This window comes from Mytilus trossulus, chromosome 2 (assembly GCF_036588685.1).
Source record: "Mytilus trossulus isolate FHL-02 chromosome 2, PNRI_Mtr1.1.1.hap1, whole genome shotgun sequence".
In the NCBI taxonomy this organism is placed as follows: Eukaryota; Metazoa; Mollusca; class Bivalvia; order Mytilida; family Mytilidae; genus Mytilus; species Mytilus trossulus.
In genome coordinates, this window is record NC_086374.1 from 2,251,989 (window position 1) to 2,274,118 (window position 22,130).

General features: G+C 33.2%; 2 protein-coding genes across 4 annotated transcripts in view; one reads left to right on the plus strand and one right to left on the minus strand.

Moving 5' to 3' along the window:
- Positions 1–22,130, plus strand: part of LOC134706244 (zinc finger CCCH domain-containing protein 10-like) — a 121,683-nt gene that overhangs the window by 31,888 nt on the left and 67,665 nt on the right. For 2 of the 3 annotated variants that reach the window (XM_063565011.1, XM_063565008.1), the window contains exon 5: positions 2,010–2,062. The gene's annotated coding sequence lies outside the window, so the exon portion shown is untranslated. Of the gene's footprint in view, positions 1–1,842; positions 2,063–22,130 lie in introns of those variants that run through there. The other variant, XM_063565010.1, reaches the window with a different exon arrangement.
- LOC134708652 (cornifin alpha-like) lies at positions 4,925–18,655 on the minus strand. The gene is made up of 2 exons (XM_063569298.1): positions 18,569–18,655; positions 4,925–5,335 (listed from the first exon to the last, which is right to left on the minus strand). The coding sequence occupies exons 1-2, from the start codon at positions 18,653–18,655 to the stop codon at positions 4,925–4,927; spliced, it is 498 nt and encodes a 165-aa protein (XP_063425368.1).

The window sequence follows — 22,130 nt, forward strand, 5'->3', positions numbered from 1 at the left end:
AAGGCTTCAGAAAAAGTGCTTCTCAAGTGTAACCTAGACACGAGAGTAAATCCAGAGTATTGGTGTATATTTAGTTATTTCAGGAGGATATTATTCTGTTTATTTGACACAATAACAACAAGATGCCCTTTTCTGTGTAGCATGAAGTTTTAGCAATTTAAAGTCTCAAAAGGGTATAAATAAACCAAAAAATGTAGCAAATGTAGTAAGTCAACCTAGGCTTGAGATTTTAGTGCCCATCTATAATTTTAGGGAAATAGAAATATAGTGAAAATAAAACAATAGCCTAAAATGCTTTTAGATTCTAATTGTAACTTTTGTTATACTTCATTACTGCCTTCAGCTTTGAATATCTTTTTGCCAGGTAAATGACCTTGACATTTTGGAATCTTTTTGTTTTCCTACTTCCTCTGTTCTAAAGAATTCTTTCAGTACAGACACATTATTAAAAGAAACTAAAACTCACTCGAAAAGGATCAATTACTAAACACCAAAGCAATTAAACAAAATGACTAAATACTAATTTAGCAGTGATGAAAAAATTCTGCAGGCAAAACTAATGTTTTAAAAGTACAAGTTTAATGCATTTGTTTATAGATTTGATACCTGAATGCATTTCCATATTTTAAACTGTCAAAGTTTATTGCTTCAGCATGTTTAAAATAGAAAATTGCTTGTTTAAAGGAATGTAAAAAAAAATGTATTAAGTTGAACAATATTCAATATAAATGAAAAGGAGATGCAAGATATTTGTCTGTGAAATGGCAACCTAACTAAACACAAACAGCCAAAAATGTTGACCAAAAGTCTACAATGTTATACAGGGGTATACAAAACGCTTTAAAACAATTCCATTTGAAGTGGAGGTCCAGGAGGGGCTTTAATCTTCAAATCAATGGTATGATTGTCAACGAGGGAACTACCCATCAGACTTGTGACCAGAGCTCAAAGGTCGAGAATGTCACAGATATAGTATTTTGTAAAGCCTTCAACTAGGAGCAAAAGCTACACTGCATATACAAGTAAGCTGCAACACAAAAAAAGACATGATGAAATGAAAAAATATCACAAGAATGAAAACCAAAAGGCAGAATAATGCCTAAAACAATTAACCAAAAAAACTACAGACAGACAGCAACCATCTGAATTGACACCTGAGTGACTAATTTGTAAATAAATCAGACATTTATCCATAAATTTTGAATCTGGCAGTGATACTTATCATCGGTCATTTTATTATCTGATCAATTCCTGTGTTGATTCTATGTAAATATTTTTTTAAAGAAAAATGCAAGTTGGGATTTATTTCTAAAAATTCTGTACTGTTTTATTTTTATATCGTGTTAGATATTATGTATGATCTTTGAATATCTCCCGACTGCAATTAATTTCCATCTTGGTAGCAGAAGAAGGGAGTTTTATTTTAAGCTGTTGAGCATGAAATTTTCACTAAAATATTAAAATTTACGATGTAACTAAATATTCTGTACTCATGGAACCTAATTAAAACTCATCCATGTACAAAATAATACAACATTCAAATGTTTAAACTTTAAGTTATTTCTCTGTTTTAATTTGCCTCATTAATTTGGTAAATTAAGTATCATTAATTGAATGATTCATTTCATCACAAAATCAATGGAAACAAGAGAAAATTAACTTCCATGTAATAGCTTATTTACACCTCATTTCACTTCTGATGCCAGCTCATTTTAAGTTTTTTCAGAACAAATTTAAATTTGACAATAGATATTTTCAGGTACAAATGATTTTAGATCTCATTTCCTGCTCTCCCTAATGTGAAATAAGACAACCCATTAACTGTGTTATATTGTGATCTAATTGATTTGTTTTTCCATATGGATCAGTCTGCTGAAGGGGAAATCAGGTCGCAATTTGTCTCCAGCTTTTTGATCAATCAATCAAGCATCTTTTTGTTGTCCTGTAACTTTCATGACAAGAATATATACAATTGTTCGATTTTAATGGATATCATTTAATTTCTACAGAGGTAAACAGAAGAGGTTCTACATTTACGAAGCTGACGCACAAGTAAAAAATTGTAAGTATACATTTTAGAAGTTAAAATTTCGTCTGTGGAGAGATATATTGATCTCACTTTATTCTATTGACATGAAGTTTTGAAGCTGTAATGTTGAATTGTCTTTAGATTGGTGAAGATGAATATAACAAGAGTTAAAGGATGAATGACAGGCAAATGACATCGTAACTTGTTCCGAGAGGAAATAGTTATATATAACTGTGGTCTCATCTAATATTGATCAGCGGTATAAAATTACTTACTTTAGTTAAAATGATAACAATTAAAATGTTATAAATTGGAAAGAATAATTAACTAAAGCTTTCATTGTACACTGTTTTCAACCTTTTACATACGAAGACTCCTTGTATACTTGTATGAAGTAATATCTCCTGAGAGACATCTAAAATATAACTGTCCCTTATAACTTGGGGTATTCAAATTTTAAACTTTAAAAATCATTTAGCAAAATACTAGTATACCTAAAACTCAACAGATTTGAAGCTGGATATGTGCATGAATGAATGAGAATTAAGCCGTCATGATGAACCAAAAAATAAGAAAATAAGATTAACATTAGTTTTTTTGACAAACGTGCATGTAACATGGTGTCTGAAATGAACCTCTAGCACGGAAACATGTGAAATATAAATTGTAAACAAGGTGCACAAAATGACACCTTACCACCCACAAGTACGGTCAAAAGATTACATAATTGTTTCAGCTACAAAAACAAACTTGTCAAGCAGATTTCACAAATAATTATTTTAATTTGAGATTAGGAAACCGGAAATGTCTTGAGAACATACAAAAAGTGGTAGATTAGCAGATTTCTGTTGTTGATAAATGTTCAACTGCACTCTCCGTGAAATCCCATTCTTTTTTCTACACGTGTCAGGATTATTTACGTAATCTTCCAGACAAATCCTACTTTGTTTTCATAAAGAGTTTAGGTGAAAGTACCAGGATTATGTAATTTCAGAAAATGTTAAATGCTTTATCTTTAAGTGTTCCTTTATGTTTACATTTGTTAAGTGTCAGCTTCTTGGATCCACCCTACACAGGTATTTTAATGAGGAATGACTAGGATTCTATGAATGATCTACAGTCAATTCTCTCTTATTTCTGTCTTCATACTTTATTTGACCTTTTGACTTTATTTGGGTGTCACTGTAGTGAAGAGTCTTTTGTATAAGCACATCTGGGGTACAAACTTATAACCTGGTAGTTGGTGTGGGCTCTTTGTCACTAGAGAATAGTGATGATTCTGGGTGATGATTCTACTCAAACCAGAAAAAAAAACCATTTAGGAAAGATAATGTTTATATAAACCTATAGTTGGTAAAATTTTTGTTTCAGTTTTCTTTATATTTTATAAGTATGCAATTAAAATAAAAATGTGTAATGTAGCAAATGTATGGTATATAACTGTAAATACTCTAAATCCATTTTTGCCTGAATCAGGATTAAATCTGAAAGGAAAAAAATTCACAGTCCATTGACATATTGGAAAAAATAATTAAGATGAATTTCTGGCCCGCTGGGCTGGACTCTTACTCCATGAAATAGGAGTAATTACAATATAACACGATCCTAATGAAAATCAATTGACTTTTGAAATCATCAATGTTTATGGTTTTATTGTGTAGTAATTGATCATCATATTCACTGTGTTACTGGTATGTTATGCGTTAACTCCCGTGGGATTCAGGACAGAGATGTAGGTAGGATAGAAATATGATGGCGTGTTGTTATCTATTACAACTTCCTGTTGAGATGTTGACAACCATTTTCAGTACTTGAGATTGTTGTCCATTATTGTGTTCCAGTGATAAACCTATTGTTCATTACTGTCGCCAAGTGATAAGCTATTGTCCATGACTGTCTCCAAGCGATAAAGCAGGTACCGAACATTTAATGTGATCAAATTTGATGCAGTTAAAGAGAAAATGTACAATCATTTAGAAATAACAAATGTAAATACTGTGGAAAAGACCAAGAACCTTTTAGAGATATTTCTTACCAAGCATGGATCATAATGATCAAATCAAAACTTTTTATTGAAACAATCAATAATGTGTGCTAAGATGACAAATTGAAGAATACAACATACATGTACATGAATAAATCAAAATTTACAAAAACATAGCATGCTAGGAAAACACAATTTGAATTTTCCTTGAATATTCTTTCTTCAGTTCCAAAGATTAATGCTCCTATATGTCTTTTACGGTTGGTAGTCTGTTTCTTTGGCACATACAGAAAATCTTTTTTTTCCATATTCATCATCTAAATTTTACAACTATGTTTTATGATTATCAGTGACCTGCTTTACTGGTGTTACACTAACTTTAATGTGGAATTTCACTCATGTTTACTTTCGTAGATAATAAAAAAAAATTGAAGTGTTGGAATTTTCTTTTGAAATTAACTTTTTAAGAGGATATTAATTAATGAGATGATATTAATTTTACACATCAGCTTTATGAAGATGATTTAATGGGAGATGTAACCATTAGAGGAACATTATGAATGTTTTTGTTCCTATTTCCACATGGTCTCCATCACAAACCTGACAGATACAGAGGTCTTGGAAATTATTGTGTACTGATTGACTTGTTAATCTGTCGTTTGACACTTGTAACCTCATTATAAGAGAACAAGATTATTTGACAATTTACCTATGTTTCACCTGCTGTAGGTAATAACTTTGATGATGTAATTAGTTACCTGATTTATAGGTATGACATGATGACAGAATTATGTGTAATCCATGAGAAAATAAACATTTGATCATCTTTCCTTACTTTTCTTGTAAAGTAGGGTTCTTAGTTTCTATCTGTTCTCTGTTGGTTGCTTGGCGGCTGACATGATTCTGGGTTTCTATAATTTTCTTTCGGTTGCTTGGCGGCCAACATGATTCTGGGTTTCTATAATTTTCTTTTGGTTGCTTGGTGGCTGACATGATTCTGGGTTTCTATATGTTCTCTGTTGGTTGCTTGGTGGCTGACATGATTCTGGGTTTCTATATGTTCTCTGTTGGTTGTTTGGTGGCTGACATGATTCTGGGTTTCTATATGTTCTCTGTTGGTTGCTTGGTGGCTGACATGATTCTGGGTTTCTATATGTTCTCTGTTGGTTGCTTGGTGGCTGACATGATTCTGGGTTTCTATATGTTCTCTGTTGGTTGCTTGGTGGCTGACATGATTCTGGGTTTCTATATGTTCTCTGTTGGTTGCTTGGTGGCTGACATGATTCTGGGTTTCTATATGTTCTCTGTTGGTTGCTTGGTGGCTGACATGATCAATGTTTTCTATCTTACTTCGGTTGCTTGGTGGTATATCTATGGTTCTTTTTTTCTATCCATTCCCTGTTGGTTGTTTGGTGGCTGATGCTTGTTCAGACAGTTCTGCCCAGAATTTTGTGACGATGGCTACCATAACTGATTCACTGGGCTAAGGACTTTAGTGGGGACTCGTCAACTGGATCAAAGACCAAGGAATGCAGAGACAAAGAACTATAATGAGAAGTGAGAGCTGGCGAGGATGGATACCATTACTGATTCAATGGGCTAATGACTGGAGTGGGGACTCGTCAAATGGATCAAAGACCAAGGAATGCAGAGACAAAGAACTATAATGAGAAGTGAGAGCTGGCGAGGATGGATACCATTACTGATTCACTGGGCTAAGGACTGTAGTGGGGACTCGTCAACTGGACCAAAGACCAAGGAATGCAGAGACAAAGAACTATAATGAGAAGTGAGAGCTGGCGAGGATGGATACCATTACTGATTCACTGGGCTAAGGACTGTAGTGGGGACTCGTCAACTGGACCAAAGACCAAGGAATGCAGAGACAAAGAACTATAATGAGAAGTGAGAGCTGGCGAGGATGGATACCATTACTGATTCACTGGGCTAAGGACTGTAGTGGGGACTCGTCAACTTGACCAAAGACCAAGGAATGCAGAGACAAAGAACTATAATGAGAAGTGAGAGCTGGCGAGGATGGATACCATTACTGATTCAATGGGCTAAGGACTGGAGTGAGGACTGGTCAACTGGACCAAAGACCAAGGAATGCAGAGACAAAGAACTATAATGAGAAGTGAGAGCTGGCGAGGATGGATACCATTACTGATTCAATGGGCTAAGGACTTTAGTGGGGACTCGTCAACTGGATCAAAGACCAAGGAATGCAGAGACAAAGAACTATAATGAGAAGAGAGAGCTGGCCAGGATGGATACCATTACTGATTCAATGGGCTAAGGACTGGAGTGAGGACTGGTCAACTGGACCAAAGACCAAGGAATGCAGAGACAAAGAACTATAATGAGAAGTGAGAGCTGGCGAGGATGGATACCATTACTGATTCAATGGGCTAAGGACTTTAGTGGGGACTTGTCAACTGGATCAAAGACCAAGGAATGCAGAGACAAAGAACTATAATGAGAAGTGAGAGCTGGCGAGGATGGATACCATTACTGATTCAATGGGCTTAGGACTGTAGTGGGGACTCGTCAACTGGACCAAAGACCAAGGAATGCAGAGACAAAGAACTATAATGAGAAGTGAGAGCTGGCGAGGATGGATACCATTACTGATTCAATGGGCTTAGGACTGGAGTGGGGACTCGTCAACTGGATCAAAGACCAAGGAATGCAGAGACAAAGAACTATAAAGAGAAGGGACTGCTGGTGACAATGGCTACCATTTTACTGATTCACTGGGCTATAATGACTAGCAAACATCTACTGGACCACTGTGCCCATGCACACAAACTAAAGACTTCTATAAATAGGTTGTTGATTCTACCACATAGCATACTTCACCACACACTTTATTGGACAGCTGTTGTCACTTTTGTCCATTATTTTCAATAAACATCATTCTTCTAATCGGATAACTTCAAATAAATGGGCTTTTATAATAACACGTTTAATAACAATAAATTACTGTATCAGCTCTCAATAGCTTTGTGTAATGGTGAATGGGAGGGTCTAACTACTGAGCCTCTATTAATTAAGGACCTTAATACTAATGGACATAAATCTTATTAGGTTCTAAGTCAAGGTTTATCACAGTGTCAGCGGGAGAGTTACGACAACTGCCATATGTGACCAAGATTTTATAATTAGTCATATTTGCATGGAAATCAAATTTTACATGCTGTCACAAAAACACAAATACACAGTTTTATATAAAGGTCTCTTCAGTCACAGGGCTGATTGTGTTAAGGTCAGTATTTACACTCTTAGATATTAATAAAATGGTGTAATGGATGATTTGTCATTGAGACAGCAACCAATCAACACAAAAAGTTCTTCAACATATTTTTGTAAAGGTCATGGTTAAGGTTTGATTATGACTCTTAGTTAAGGCAAGTTTTGAGGCAGTCTTCTTATTCATCCTTACCAGACTAAACCGTTTTAAAAAAGAGGAACAAAAAGAGAAATTGATATTCATATTTCACCTGATTTGATTTTTTGTCAGCGAGCAGGATCTTGAGAAACTATATAAAGGTATACAGACTCTCTTTATGACAAGATTTTACATTTTTCTCCCGCCCATGGTTATTGATAGAACCCATGTGACTTCACTCAGTCACTAACAATCTTTTATGTAAACTTAATTAATATTGATAGCTGTGAAGTTGTAACAAATCTTTAGTTTTTGTCATTATAAAGGATCACATATTGATTAAGTTCACTAGATATTTTGAAATTGTCATTTGGGACAGGATAAAATCATAAGTAATACTTTTTTGACATGTTGATCATGATTTCAAATGCAAATTATTCTGATAAAGATCATTATAGATTCAGTTCTACATACAATTGCTATGTTTATCGATAGATAGTATTCATTGTAAACAGACTTGCACCACATCTTCCTATGTCTATCTATCTATTGACTTATTATTGCTTGTTTAATTTGAAGATATATACATTGTACAATATTAAGATTTCTAGAAGTTTACATGCATATAGAAACTGGGATGATCCAATTTTTTTCTTTCTAATTTCTCCTATAAACATGTTCTGGTATTTTATTTAAATCATAAGGCTTTTTTAGTTGTTCCAAAACAGGCATTTCATACAGTGATTTAGAATTGTCTTGTTCATACCACATCTTTTTTTCATAGTTCATTATCTCTGAGGGGGGTAGGACCTTTATCGGGATTGTGTGATTTTAAGCTCAAGATTTTGGGATTGATCCTTAAAAGTCGGGATTCAGGAATTCTTCTTTCATTTTCAGGTGTCAGGATTTTAATTTCTCTAAGTAGGGACCTCAGATTTCATGTTTTTAAGCGCAGGATGTCTGGATCAGGACCCCTCCTATCCCCCTCATCTCTGTGTTCATAGTAATATTAAGTCAACCTCTGAAAATTTCCTTAAAATTGTAGAATTAAGTATATGTATTTGTTTTATAAAGGCTTAATTAAACATAAAAATATATATATAGTTTTCAGATTTTTTGAAACATGATTGTCAATATATCATCATTTACACTTTTTAACCTGTGTTTTGGAAATGTCTCTTGAGATGACCATTTTCAGGCTGGGTGACATTAACATAGCCTATAACCTAAACATCAAAGTTCATGACCACCCTGTTTGTAAACGTCTCTTGAGATGACCATTTTCAGACTGGGTGACATTAACATAGCCTATAACCTAAACATCAAAGTTCATGACCACCCTGTTTGTAAACGTCTCTTGAGATGACCATTTTCAGACTGGGTGACATTAACATAGCCTATAACCTAAACATCAAAGTTCATGACCACCCTGTTTGTAAACGTCTCTTGAGATGACCATTTTCAGACTGGGTGACATTAACATAGCCTATAACCTAAACATCAAAGTTCATGACCACCCTGTTTGTAAACGTCTCTTGAGATGACCATTTTCAGACTGGGTGACATTAACATAGCCTATAACCTAAACATCAAAGTTCATGACCACCCTGTTTGTAAACGTCTCTTGAGATGACCATTTTCAGACTGGGTGACATTAACATAGCCTATAACCTAAACATCAAAGTTCATGACCACCCTGTTTGTAAACGTCTCTTGAGATGACCATTTTCAGACTGGGTGACATTAACATAGCCTATAACCTAAACATCAAAGTTCATGACCACCCTGTTTGTAAACGTCTCTTGAGATGACCATTTTCAGACTGGGTGACATTAACATAGCCTATAACCTAAACATCAAAGATCATGACCACCCTGTTTGTAAATGTCAAAGTAATCCATTCAAAATAACAGGAACTTCAAAAGCCTCAGTGAACCACTCTTGATAGGCACTGAAGAAAGTTTAGACCATTCTTTAACAGGAACAGAAAAATATCTGGACGGTACCACTGACAATAATTATTCCCTATAATAGAAACAGAAAGAAGTATGGACCATAATTTGAATAGAAACTGAAAAAAAATATCTGGACCTCTCTAAAACAAAAACAGAAAAAAGTTTGGGCCACTCTTTATCAGAAACTGAAAAAAATATTTGGATTTCTCTACAACAGAAAAGTTAGATCTCAACTTATAATTGTAGAAGACTACTTTACTGACAAATGCCCGACATGAAGCAGGAATCAAATATGCTTTGTTAAATGGAGCATTCTGCATCAAGCTAGATGGTTTGGGTATTTTTGTATTGCTTCTTTGTTACATTATGTTGAGGTTTTAATTCTTTCATCAATTTTGTTATAATTTGAAACTGATATAGATATAAAGTTAAGGAGAAATTTAGCAAAATATTGGCTTTTGTCTCCCTCTGATTTTTTTTTAATTTGTTTTCAGAAGAACCACATTTGACAGAAATCCCTATAATTATTGATATTGTTTAGATTATGTATTGGATTCCAATATTTGTGGTTTGTTTAGATTTTTTTAATTGGAAGTTTAATTACTTGTGTAAATCTCTCCTTTCAACATAATCATTGGACAAAAAGAATACATTGAGAATTTAATTTTGTGGTCTGGGTTAACTGTGAAATCCTCACATAAAAAGACATGCTAACTTTGCTTCATAGAAGTGATTCGAGTCGGATAAAAATGATGAATGTTAAATTGTGACAACTCTTTTTATTCCTCTGAGGAAAAGCATATTGATATTTTGAAGAATTTTGGTTTTTCATCACTTTCTGCATTATGGTCCAAACTAATAAATAATTTAAATTGATGGTGTAAAACAATACGACTACAAAGTTTGTATCATATTTACATTTGAATGTCAATATAGTATCATATAGAATATCAGATGAGCATAGGGTGTCATGTTACACAAATTATTGGTAATATTTGAATTCTATTACATTACAAAACAATTTTTGTTTTAGTTAATTTCCTTTATATTTGTAAAGTGTAATGGCCGGTACTAGTTGTTTCCAAGTAAAGAAATATCTCTTGTTTTAGTAAATCACTTCAATTATTATCATATCCAAATTTGAATTTACATGGTTAGATATAGATTTAATAATAAAAAGAAAGACATTGGGATTCAATCAGATAAAATCATAAAATCTATCATTAAATACAAATATTAAACTGTGATCCCTTCCAACATCTTCCCTTCTCCACAAATTTTCTCATCACTAGAAACTAAAAGTTAGTGTTTTTAAAAAGAGTGTATCACATGCAAGATCTGTTTCAACAAACATAGAAACACAGTACTAGACTGGTACTAGTATATACTATTGATGATGACATTTTCAGTTTTCTCTTGTGTGCACTAGGTTTTCTGCACTTTTACTGTAATGATTTCATATTGATTAGATATGTGATATGTATATAGTCCTATCAGGATGCTGATGAAGTTAGTTCTGGTTGAGCAACTTTAGCAGAAAGTAAAGCCAGTCCCTTTGACAAAGAAAACTGCTTGAAAATATCAGTTTTCAGATGGAAAAACCTTGTTTTTGTGGGGAAAGGTTGGGGCGCTGAGTTGTTAAAAGTGATTCTTTTAATAAATATTCTGTCTTGATTAATGATGGTAATTATTGGAAATTGCAACCCTCATTGATTCCTCATTCACAGAAAAATTCACCAGACCTCCCTCGCAATAAAACTCTTTGTTACTCATTGATGTGTCTGGTGGAAGTGGACATTGTATTATGGAGTTGTCTATGAATATTGTGATGTTAAGAAGGGGGACTGACATGTCAACTTCTAGAATGCATATACCGTAACTAGTTTATAGAGAAATTATTTTGTTTAGTATTGAAATTTGATGGTTCAGTTGATTATAAAATTCCTTTTGTTAGTATAAAATTCCTTTTGTTAGTATGAGCTTTTAATTTTGCCATTTTATTAGGGACTTTCCTTGTTGAATTTTCCTCTGAGTTCAGTATTTTTCTGATTTTACTTTCTATATTATATTAATGGTTTGTTGTTGGTATAAGATCAGTATTGTTAGACAGACCCTGCAGGAACAATTGCACTTCCTGGATGTATTATAAAATAAAACAAAATATTACTGTTATTTTGGTTTACAGACACATACAAAATCTGAAATTGAAGCAGGAAGTTTGAACCAGTAGAGGATAGCTTTGAGAATCTGAATAAATACATAATTTGCAATAATGCTTGGAGTAATTGATTTAATTGGCTACCAAAAGCGGTTGACCTTTAACTAATAAGGGTCTTGACCACATAGGGTATTATAAAAGCTTATTAATGATCAGATTTGTGTAAATGAATGGGTCAGTTGACATCTACTTATTGTAGTGCAACATTATCCCTCTTCCATAATGATTTGTGTCCTCGGGGAAGAGGAGATAAATGGTAGAAGGTGAGATATAACTATTAATTATATGGCTATCTTCCTAATAATGAGAGCTGTTATTGATTATTTGCTGAGAAGTACAATTAATTTACTTTAGTAGGAGGAAAGACAAATGTTTTCAGCAAATTAAATTTCTACAAACTGTTTTGAAAATTGTGTGCATTATTGGTATGTTAAAAAGAAATTTCCAGTCGATAAGGTGTTATATTCTAAAATGTTATATCTTATATAATTCTTTAGATAAAACTCATGTTCTTTAAATTTGTAACTTGAGAAAAATTTAAACACAGAAATGTAAAGCTCTTGAATTAAAAAAAAGCCTACAGTAAAGTGAGTATCAAAAACATTAATTCTAACTGAAATTACTTAAACAAATTCTATGAATAAGCTTCCTATAGTTCAGTCAAGAACCAGCCCAGTATACAATTCTGTCTGTTAACCCAACTAGTATGGTAGAATCTCTTTTATAACCTTCCTGTAGATCTCCTACTATGGAACCTCTTATTAGCCTGGTTAGATAATCTGCATTGTTTTATAACCTTCCTGTAGATCTCCTACTATGGAACCTCTTATTAGCCTGGTTAGATAATCTGCATTGTTTTATAACCTTCCAGTAGATCTCCTACTATGGAACCTCTTATTAGCCTGGTTAGATAATCTGCATTGTTTTATAACCTTCCTGTAGATCTCCTACTATGGAACCTCTTATTAGCCTGGTTAGATAATCTGCATTGTGTTATAACCTTCCTGTAGATCTCCTACTATGGAACCTCTTATTAGCCTGGTTAGATAATCTGCATTGTTTTATAACCTTCCTGTAGATCTCCTACTATGGAACCTCTTATTAGCCTGGTTAGATAATCTGCATTGTTTTATAACCTTCCAGTAGATCTCCTACTATGGAACCTCTTATTAGCCTGGTTAGATAATCTGCATTGTTTTATAACCTTCCTGTAGATCTCCTACTATGGAACCTCTTATTAGCCTGGTTATATAATCTGCATTGTTTTTCACCACTATTGATCTGTTTCATAAATACTTTCATTGGATTGGAATTATGTGGTGAAATTAGATCTGACCAATTAAGTTATATAATTAACCAATTATCATATCCACCAAATGGAACCAGACATTGTCTTTCATACATACTTTCATGTTTCTATATCTTTTGATTTTAACACCATTTTAAATTGACATTAAACTATATGTTCCCTTGTCTTATTCTGTTTGAAGACTTTCCTCCTTGTATTTGGCTTTCCCACAAGACTGATCTTATTAGATGATTTGGCTGTTCATAGACAATTACATTTATAACAAATAGTTTTCAGCATCCTTATATATTAGTGTCCATTTCACCTATATTATTTTATCACATAATGCTACTTAATTTCCACCACAATTTCCACCACGTTTTTCATTTGCATAAGCAGCACAATAGGTGCCCCTAGTTAAGCAGAAATTGCTTACGCTTGACCTGAACACGTTAACATCAACCAAACGGTTCTTGTTTTCATCATTATATTTTGTTTTATTTTCCTGTTCAGATTTCTTGGAGTCATGGTCAGGTCTAGTAGACCAGTACAGAATTTTGTCCAGGTGATCCACCAAACTTAATGTAAGAAAATCAATTTTTTAGGCAAACAGAAATCATTTATGGGAATATTTAAAAAAAAATATATTGGAATAAAGATAATTGGCCAAGTTAATAACATGGAGCCAATGTTATTTGTTTGTATGAATCCAGTATTTCTTTTCTCCATGTCATTTTATAACTGATGAATTTTGTATTTAAATTCTATTTTGCAAAGACATTTTTTTCTTCTATTTTGATAATAGACCTTAAATAGTATTTAACAAGATATTGTCAATTATCTTGCTATTTAAAAAGTATTGAAACAGTGTGTTATTACATCATCTAAGGTAGATATTCAGAGGGGAATATAATGTTTTGTTCAATGTCATGTGGGCAGGTCTCACCAATCACATATTTATTTAGTGCTCCATATTTACTTTCAGTGGAATATTAATGTTTATCAGATAGCTGCTTTAAGTTTGAGTTTCCATCTCCAATTTTAACAAGCTGATAATCCACACAGAAATAGACTAAAATACTGATAAAAAAGCAGGAAAAAAAGAAATAAATGTTTGTAAAGGCAGCCAAATATATTTTGTAGCATTAGTTATGTCATTTTAAGTAGGTGTCTTTAATGTTTGCTCTTTTGAAAAAATTATAGATGCTAACAATTTGTATAGGACATAAATGGAAGACTAAAGTCGAGAAATGTCCATTTTACGACATTTATTTTTTTCTGGTAGACCAGATTGATATTTGATTCTATTGTAATGGTGCTTTCAGGCATAACTTGACTATTTTAATGAGGCAGTTTGCAGCTTCATTGAGTATTGTACAGTTTGTGTATTGATTCATGAGTGCCTGATTTCATCGTTAATAGGCCTTTTTTCTTTGTTCTTCAATTAATGACGCAGCACACATTATGATAGTCTAGTGAAAATTCAGGTGAACATCAAGGAAATTATGTTGTTGTTTTTTTTTGCAGCAGCAGAAAAAGAGTTTGAAGAATTAAAAGTTAGACTTACTGGATAATGGTAGTAAAACAACAAATTATGGGGCCCTTTGTTGCCATTTTGTGTGCGTCATTAGAGTCCTTGTTGAAAACTGTAGTTTGACCGATAATAGCATACTTTTATAAATTGTGACTTGGATGGAGAGAAGTTGCATTGGCACTCATACCACATCTCTTTATATCTATTTGGTACTTAATAGACTGTAAAATGCATGTATTTTTACAGCAGCATCTATATATAGACTTACTTTTCCAAATATAATTTCCATTTACATACATGTATATAGTCTTGATTGAAGACTGTGCCACCCTTTGTGTGTCTAATCGACTTCAACGGTTATTCATTATCGTTTTGGTTTTGTTTTGGATAGCTGCCTGGTAATCATACTGAACGTCTCTTTCTCACTCTGTGATTTGTTACTTTTGAGGTGTTTGCTATTGACTGAGTTACTGTTAAATATGTCTTGTCCAACCTCCTAGGTTAGAGCGTGCACACATAGAAACTTATCTGAATTTTAACATGTGAGTTCTAAAAGGACTTTGAATGAAGGATTTGGTAATCTCATATCCCCTGGGATAAAGTTTCACCTGGTTCAAAAATAAATTCTCGTTACTGGCACTGGTTGCCTGAAATCATATGTCTTGAACTTTGAATCTAATGAATCTAATAGCTTATTGACATAGTATCAAATGGAATATTAATCCTTTACCTTCATATTCTCGTTAATATAATGACCTAATAATATGAGCCCACTTTAAACCTGTATTATAGATATTATATCCAGTACAATATACAGAGGAAGTATACCTTGTTTAGTTAAGCCTCCTATTCTATCAATTTTTTTCTGTGTAAATATTGACTTTAAGTTTTACCAGTAAAACTAAACCAACAGTTTACCATTGTTAATAGCACTAGTTCTAAGCTTAATTTATTGTTCAAAGGATGAAATGGAAATTAATGGTTGATTGATACCTTGAGCACAGAAGTAAACAGAAGGGAAAGATAGTTAATTTGTCTTAATAATTATAGAGTTAATGTAAATTGTATGGTAAATTGATGTTCTGTGTTTGTATACACTGGTGCTTCCAGTCTGAAATCAGGTAAATAGGTAGAAATGTTCACGTTTTACATTTCACTGGGCTTCTCAAATGGTGAAAATAAATCAAGAGTAAAGATACAGATCTTAGATGGATGTAATATGAAGAGGTAGATCAATGTAAGGATGATGACACACTGGATCGGATTTTATGTTGCAATTTTATTCATTTAAGACCATTGGAAACAGTAATCAAGTTTCATTTGTATTGTGTTTACAGGCAGGGGCCAGCTGAAGGACGCCTACACTGAAGAACTGCTGGTGACCTTCTGCTGTTGTTTTTCTGTGGCCAAGTTGTTGTCTCTTTGACACATTCCCCATTTCTATTCTCAATTTTATAGTATGCTCTATGTTCAGTGGTCTATATTTGTGGATTTTTTTTTCAATTTTAGGACCAAACCATTTTGTGAGTGGTAACAATTAGGTTTGCAATACAATTTTTTCTCTATTTAGATCTTACTTTTAAAATTAAAATTACGAGAGAGAGCTTATAAGTTTTCTTATGAAAATTAGAGAGAGAAAAAAAATGTTAAAATTTTAAGATATTGAGATACTCGGAACCAGCTGTTGACACTTTACTTTTCAGGCCACTTTATTTTCAGTGGTTTTCCCTCTTCCACATATTTGCTAGTCAAGGATTCTGAGTGAGTCTGCTCCCCTGAAGCTTTTATCCTTGGCATTTTTTTTAAACCGTCACAAACACAGACAACAGGTATTGTAACTAAATATTCAGTGTGTTAACTTGAAAAAAAAACAACATCAACTTCACATATAAAAATTAGAATCAATTTTTTTCAAAAAGAAGGTGTATATCAACAGATTGAACTTGTATAGAATGAAATAATTGAGAAGTGTTTACTACAGCCAGACTCAGTGATGATTGATAGTCGATATCTGTTGATTGACAGATTACATAGATACCATTGTACCTTGCCTCCTCTGTGTATCCAGGAGGAAATATGCTTGTTATCATTCTTTATTAAATAAACTATCTGTGTATTAATTATAAGGTTATCAGGAACCATTCAGATTGATCAGGCTTGATCTAATTTATTCTTTTCTCTCCCCAAGGCTTTTATTAGTTACAGCAGTAAAGCCTGATGTAACTTTGGTTTCTCTTGAGTTAATTCAATTTGTTATAAGATCAGTTCTGTACAATTCTCTCAGACAGTAATCATTGGTGTAAACATTTTCATAGAAATCTTAAATTTAGAACTTTTGTTTCCTTTTATTATTTGTTTATTTCTAATATAGACATTCAAAAACTACTTTGAATATATGCAAATTTTAATCAAATTATTTGTACAGAACAAGGAAAAAGTAAGATTCAAAAAATGTGGGCCTCAGGAGGGCACATAACACATTAACAATATGATCGAACTATTTGCAGAACAATACTGAAATTATATAATATATGTAGATCATAGTAACTCTACCTCTAAATTTTATTATGTTACAGTAAATTGTAAATAATGTTAAATTAAAATATGAAATTTAGACAGAAATGATATACAAACAGTAGGTTTAAGATAAGAGAGAGGGAAGTACACAGGGGCGGATCCAGCCATTTTAAAAAGGTGGGAGGTTCCCAACCCAGGACAAAAAGGGGGGGGGGGGGGTCCAACTATATGTTCCCTTTCAAATGCATTGATCAGCCAAAAAAGGGGGGTTGCAGACCCTATCCCCACCCCCTGGATCCACCAATGGTACAATAGTTTTAAATAAGAAAACCAGTATTTTTAATTAAGATTGGGGAAAACCTCAAAAGTTTTGAATAGGATTGATGAGCTTTCAGTATATTGTAACATACAGTCACTTTAAACAAGGGTAAACACATATTTTGTAATGACTTGACTCAAAGAATTAACTTTAATTTATTTTGAAGTAATGACATTTAAAAATGATGAGTAACTGACTGCACTAAAGCTGTTTTTAAGGGGCAAGGGAATTTTTAAATCACTTACTCATGCAAAGATGCTATCTGCATTTGATTGTGAAAGTGATTTATTGCTAATCATTAAGAATCATTTATTAAATATTTTTCAATTTCAATAGATAGATGAAAAATTGTCTGTCTTTAATTTGTTAACAGATTTTCACAAATTAAGACAAAATTATTCTCATAAAAATTTGTGACAAACAAATGATTCACTCAATGTTAGAAATTAAACAAAGACATTAAGTTAGTCTTGCCAAAAAGTGGAATGCTACAAAAACAAGAAAAACAAGCGTAAAGAAATTATTTTTGTGTTTTAAAAATTCTACTGAAGTTGGAGTTCTGTTGCATTTTACAGTTGTTCAGAACACTAACATTCTCCTAATTAAATCCTATGCCACAAACAAGTTGTTGTTGTCAAACAATTCCAACAATTGTGTGTATATAGGCCATTGACCACACCCCTGTCAAAATGCAACCATGCTTGACCATGGTTACCATCGCTAACCATTGATAACCATGGTCAAACCATGGTTGACTGTGCTGAAAACCATGGTTAACCATGGTTAACCATGATTGTGACCATGGTCAACATCTGACCATGGTTGACCATGCTCTATTTAACCATGGTTAACCATGGTTTTCCACGTTTGTGACCATGGTAAACATCTGACCATGGTTGACCATGGTCTAATCAACCATGGTCAATTTGACAACCATGGTCTTGCACCTGACCATGGTCAACTTGACAACCTGGACCATGGTGAATAAATATTGATCTGGATTATACCCATGGGAATTTATAACAAATTGTAAATTACTTTGAGACTTTCAATATTAAAAAATCGTGCTCGTTTTTTCAGTGGTACAATGCATATATGTTATTGACAATTTTTAATTTCTTTCTTCCCAAGGGGTAAATTGTGACCTTTCATGATTATTTCAATAACAATATATTCTCTATACATTTTAAAAAAACACATAAACTGAGCAGTAAAGCTATAGTGGCAGAGAATGCTAGTTACAGTCGGGTCAAATTTGGGACTTACAAACGTTTACAAACTGGAAGTTGGAACTTACTTTCGATCAGTATTCCTTGTTTTTTAACAGTTGTACGCTGTCATTTAACGATGTATTTCTTTCTTCCAAAGACGTAATTTCTGACTTTTTCTCCAAGTTCATTAATCTGCCTTTCTTTATCATTATACGGCATATTTTAAGAACTTGAAAACATTTCAGAGTGATATCTTTAGTCTTTATTGTTTATGTTTATTCCCCAACCGGAAACACATGCGACGTCATGATCAATTATTATCACCAGTTCAGTTCAGTTCAGTTTCTTGTATATTCCTCCATTAAATGTGGAGCACTACCCAAAGGGTATAGTTTGAGCAACTATTTACACCTTAAAACATAGGGAAACAATAAATTAAATTATATACAGATGACTGAATTAGGTTATAATGATCACTAAATAATAGATATCATAATTAATTCATAGGATTGTCATCATAAAGTTTTTAAAAAATATATAATAATTTATATGTGCTAGGGTGTAGGAAAGTGTTAAAAGAAACAACAACTGCATATACATGTATTTACAAGAATTAAAATGGTCAAAAGTTTAAAATTACTTATAATCATAGCTGAGAGTGCTATACATATATCAGTAATAGTAATGAAAATTTCCTGTAAGACTTATGTAAAGTGGTTGGGGTTTGGACAAAAATTAAGGTATAATATATACAAAAATTTTCTTTACAGTTTAATTTCTATATGGAGATCTTGTCATTACTCTTTTTAAATTATAACTGATATCTTACAATTTTAAAGTGAGGATTTATTTTTAAAAACTAATAAGCCGTAAAATAGTTAGGATGGTATACTATTTGTAAGTAACAATTTTAAGAAGTTTACTTATACTGTACTTGTGATCAGGTTTTTTATCCTTTTTGTGCGCAGCAAGTGCATCTCATAACACATATTTCTAGCCAGAGTTTCAATGTTTTCATACACAGTTGGGTAACAGTTTATGTCCTTGCTAGTACAGTCTATTATGAGCTGCAGTAAATTCCCTTGTTGTTTGATCTTCTTGTATGTTGACGTATCAATTTCATCCATTGTCTGTTCGATTTTTGAGCAGTATTTAGATCTTATTTGCTCTAGTTCTTTGCAGTGTAGAATAAAATGTTCTAGATCTTCATTTTCCTGTTCGCAAATTGTACACATAGGGTTAACTTTTGGATCGAACTTAGCTCTTTTGGCTTGGAATATGTACGTTTGAGTACTTATTCTTGCTTTTATTTCTCCTGCCTTTACATCTTTACTATTGTTTTTTACACTTTTCCATATATTGTGAGCTTCATTTAATGGATTGTTCTGTATCTCTATGTATTTAAGTGATGTTTTTTCCATTTTTTCATTATGACATTCATTTTTCCAGTATTCCTTGATCTTTATTCCTACTAGTCTTTTCCATTCCATTTTATTCAGTGGATTTTCTATGTAGTAGCTACTGGATTTCAAATTGTATTTTGAAAGAGTTTTTTCTACTCTGTTGATAAAGTCTTTTCCTCTTTGGTCTGAGAATACTATTTGTCGGCGCAGAATTTCACATTCTATGGTTCCTGGATTTCGAACAATATTCATGAAGAAGGTAAGTACATTTTTGTCTAATGTGATGGCAATAGGTTCTGCTCCTACCAGGGTATATACAGCCATATTTGCTGTATTATTTGGAAGTCCTTGAATTTGTCGGAGGATTTTTCTCTCTGCCAGTTCTAGCATATCCTTTTCTTTTGCAAGTAAGTTCATCACCTCAAGTCCGTATATGCTTCTTGGTACTGCATATGTTCTCCATAGCTTGTATGCAACCATGGGTGAGAATCCCCTTCTGACATGTAACCCAGCTCCAAGAAGGCTGTATATTGTTGCCCTTCCGGTTCTTATTCTTTCTGAGATATTTGCACGGTTTTGCTCGTTTCTTTTGATACCTAGATGTTTGGTTTCATTGGTTATATTGATGTCATTGTCTTCAAATTTCAACGTTGATATGTTTGAGCCTTTTGCATTGTATAGAACCGCTTCAGATTTAGTTGGATTGATTTTGACTAGATCTCTGCTCGTATGGTGTTGTACGATGTCTAATATTCCTTGTGCATCTGCAGTACTATTTGCCAGGACAGCAATGTCATCGGCACATGTTGGTGCAGGGACTTGTATATCACCAATACATGCTCCAAGTCCACTTTTTAATATGCTATCAAGTATGACGTTGTTGTAGCATTTATATAGCGTTGTAGATAGTTTTGCACCTTGTTGAATTCCTTGTAGAACCATGACATCTTCTGTACATTGCCCTTCCCATTTAACCTTGATGCTCATTCCTTTATACAAGTTTCTCAGTAATATCCAGAGTTTTCCTTTTATTCCATAATGGTACAGTTTGTTGAATAGTATTTCATGGTTTAGCTTGTCAAATGCCTTTTCTGCGTCAAGAGTTACTAAGATCAGCAGTATCTTTAATTTCTGACTTTCTTCGATTGCTTCTGATGTGAGGAATGCTGCACATAGTGATGATACTCCTTCTGTAAAGCCTCTTCTGCAGTCTTTTCGTTTAGTTTCAGTATCTTGGTATTAATAAGTGGTGTTTTTCTTTGCATGTTGATAAGCTTGTAAAAAAGTTTTGTATCTGAGTTTGAAGCTTTCATAATTTTTCCCGCTGTTGATTCTCTCTGCGAGGCATAAGCTTGTCTTTGTGCTTTTCGAAGTATTCTCTTTGCAGCTGTCATTTTGATTTTGAGCTCATTACTTCTTTCTTGAGGTGCTCCATGTTGCCTCCAAACTTTAAATGCATTTTTTGATTGCTTTGATGCCTTATCTATTTGTTCATTCCATATCGCCTTTCCCTTTGATTTGATTTTGATTTTTCTTCTATACTTTGGGATTGCTGCTTCTCCGGCTTTATGTAGCAGTTTTTCTAGATTTTTTATATCTTTCTCAATAATTCCTTTTGATTTTTGCATGAGTTTTGGAAGTTCTTTATTGATGACTTCCTTATAAATTTGATGGTCGCAGTCAGTCCATTTAGGTTTTGCTATGATAGTTGTTGCTTTTTCCCTGACTTTTTTCAGTTGGCTGTTCAGTGTCAAGATAACAGGTACATGGTCCGAGGTATTCTCTGGGTCAGTATCAAGGACATCAATTTGTCTGATTTTGTTGATGATTTCAGAGTTACTTTTGAAGAGGAAGTAATCAATTTGTCCTTTCGACATACCATTCTGGTGATAAAATGTCTCTTTTACTGGGCATTTCTCAGTATTTCCTATACATTTTTCCTTGCAGAAAGTCTTAAGGATTTTATCATGAGGTGTCGAGCTTCTATCCAGGGACCCGTTCATGTCTCCACATACTATAATTTCGTGTGTGTCTTTATATTTCTCTATCATTTCATCAATTTGAGCCAATGTGTCTTTGTATTCGATGTCTGCATTTTTGCTATCTGATGGCATATATACATTTATAAGACATATTGGTTTGTCTCCTTGTTGAATAAGTATGGCTTGTATTCTATTTCCACCGTCTATCAGTTCCTTTATATTTCCATTAATTTCTTTTTTCCAGATTATGGCTACTCCACCATATCCCCTTTTCATTGATATGTTGAAATCAGGATCAT

What these genes read in the sequence shown, in the direction of transcription:
- LOC134708652 (XM_063569298.1), bottom strand. Translation starts at nt 18,655, where the DNA reads ATGATAAAGAAAGGCAGATTAATGAACTTGGAGAAAAAGTCAGAAATT. An exon ending in ATACATCGTTAAATGACAGC is followed by an intron (nt 5,336 to 18,568) that starts GTACAACTGTTA and finishes TGATCATGTCAG; the next exon opens with CCACCAAGCAACCAACAGAG.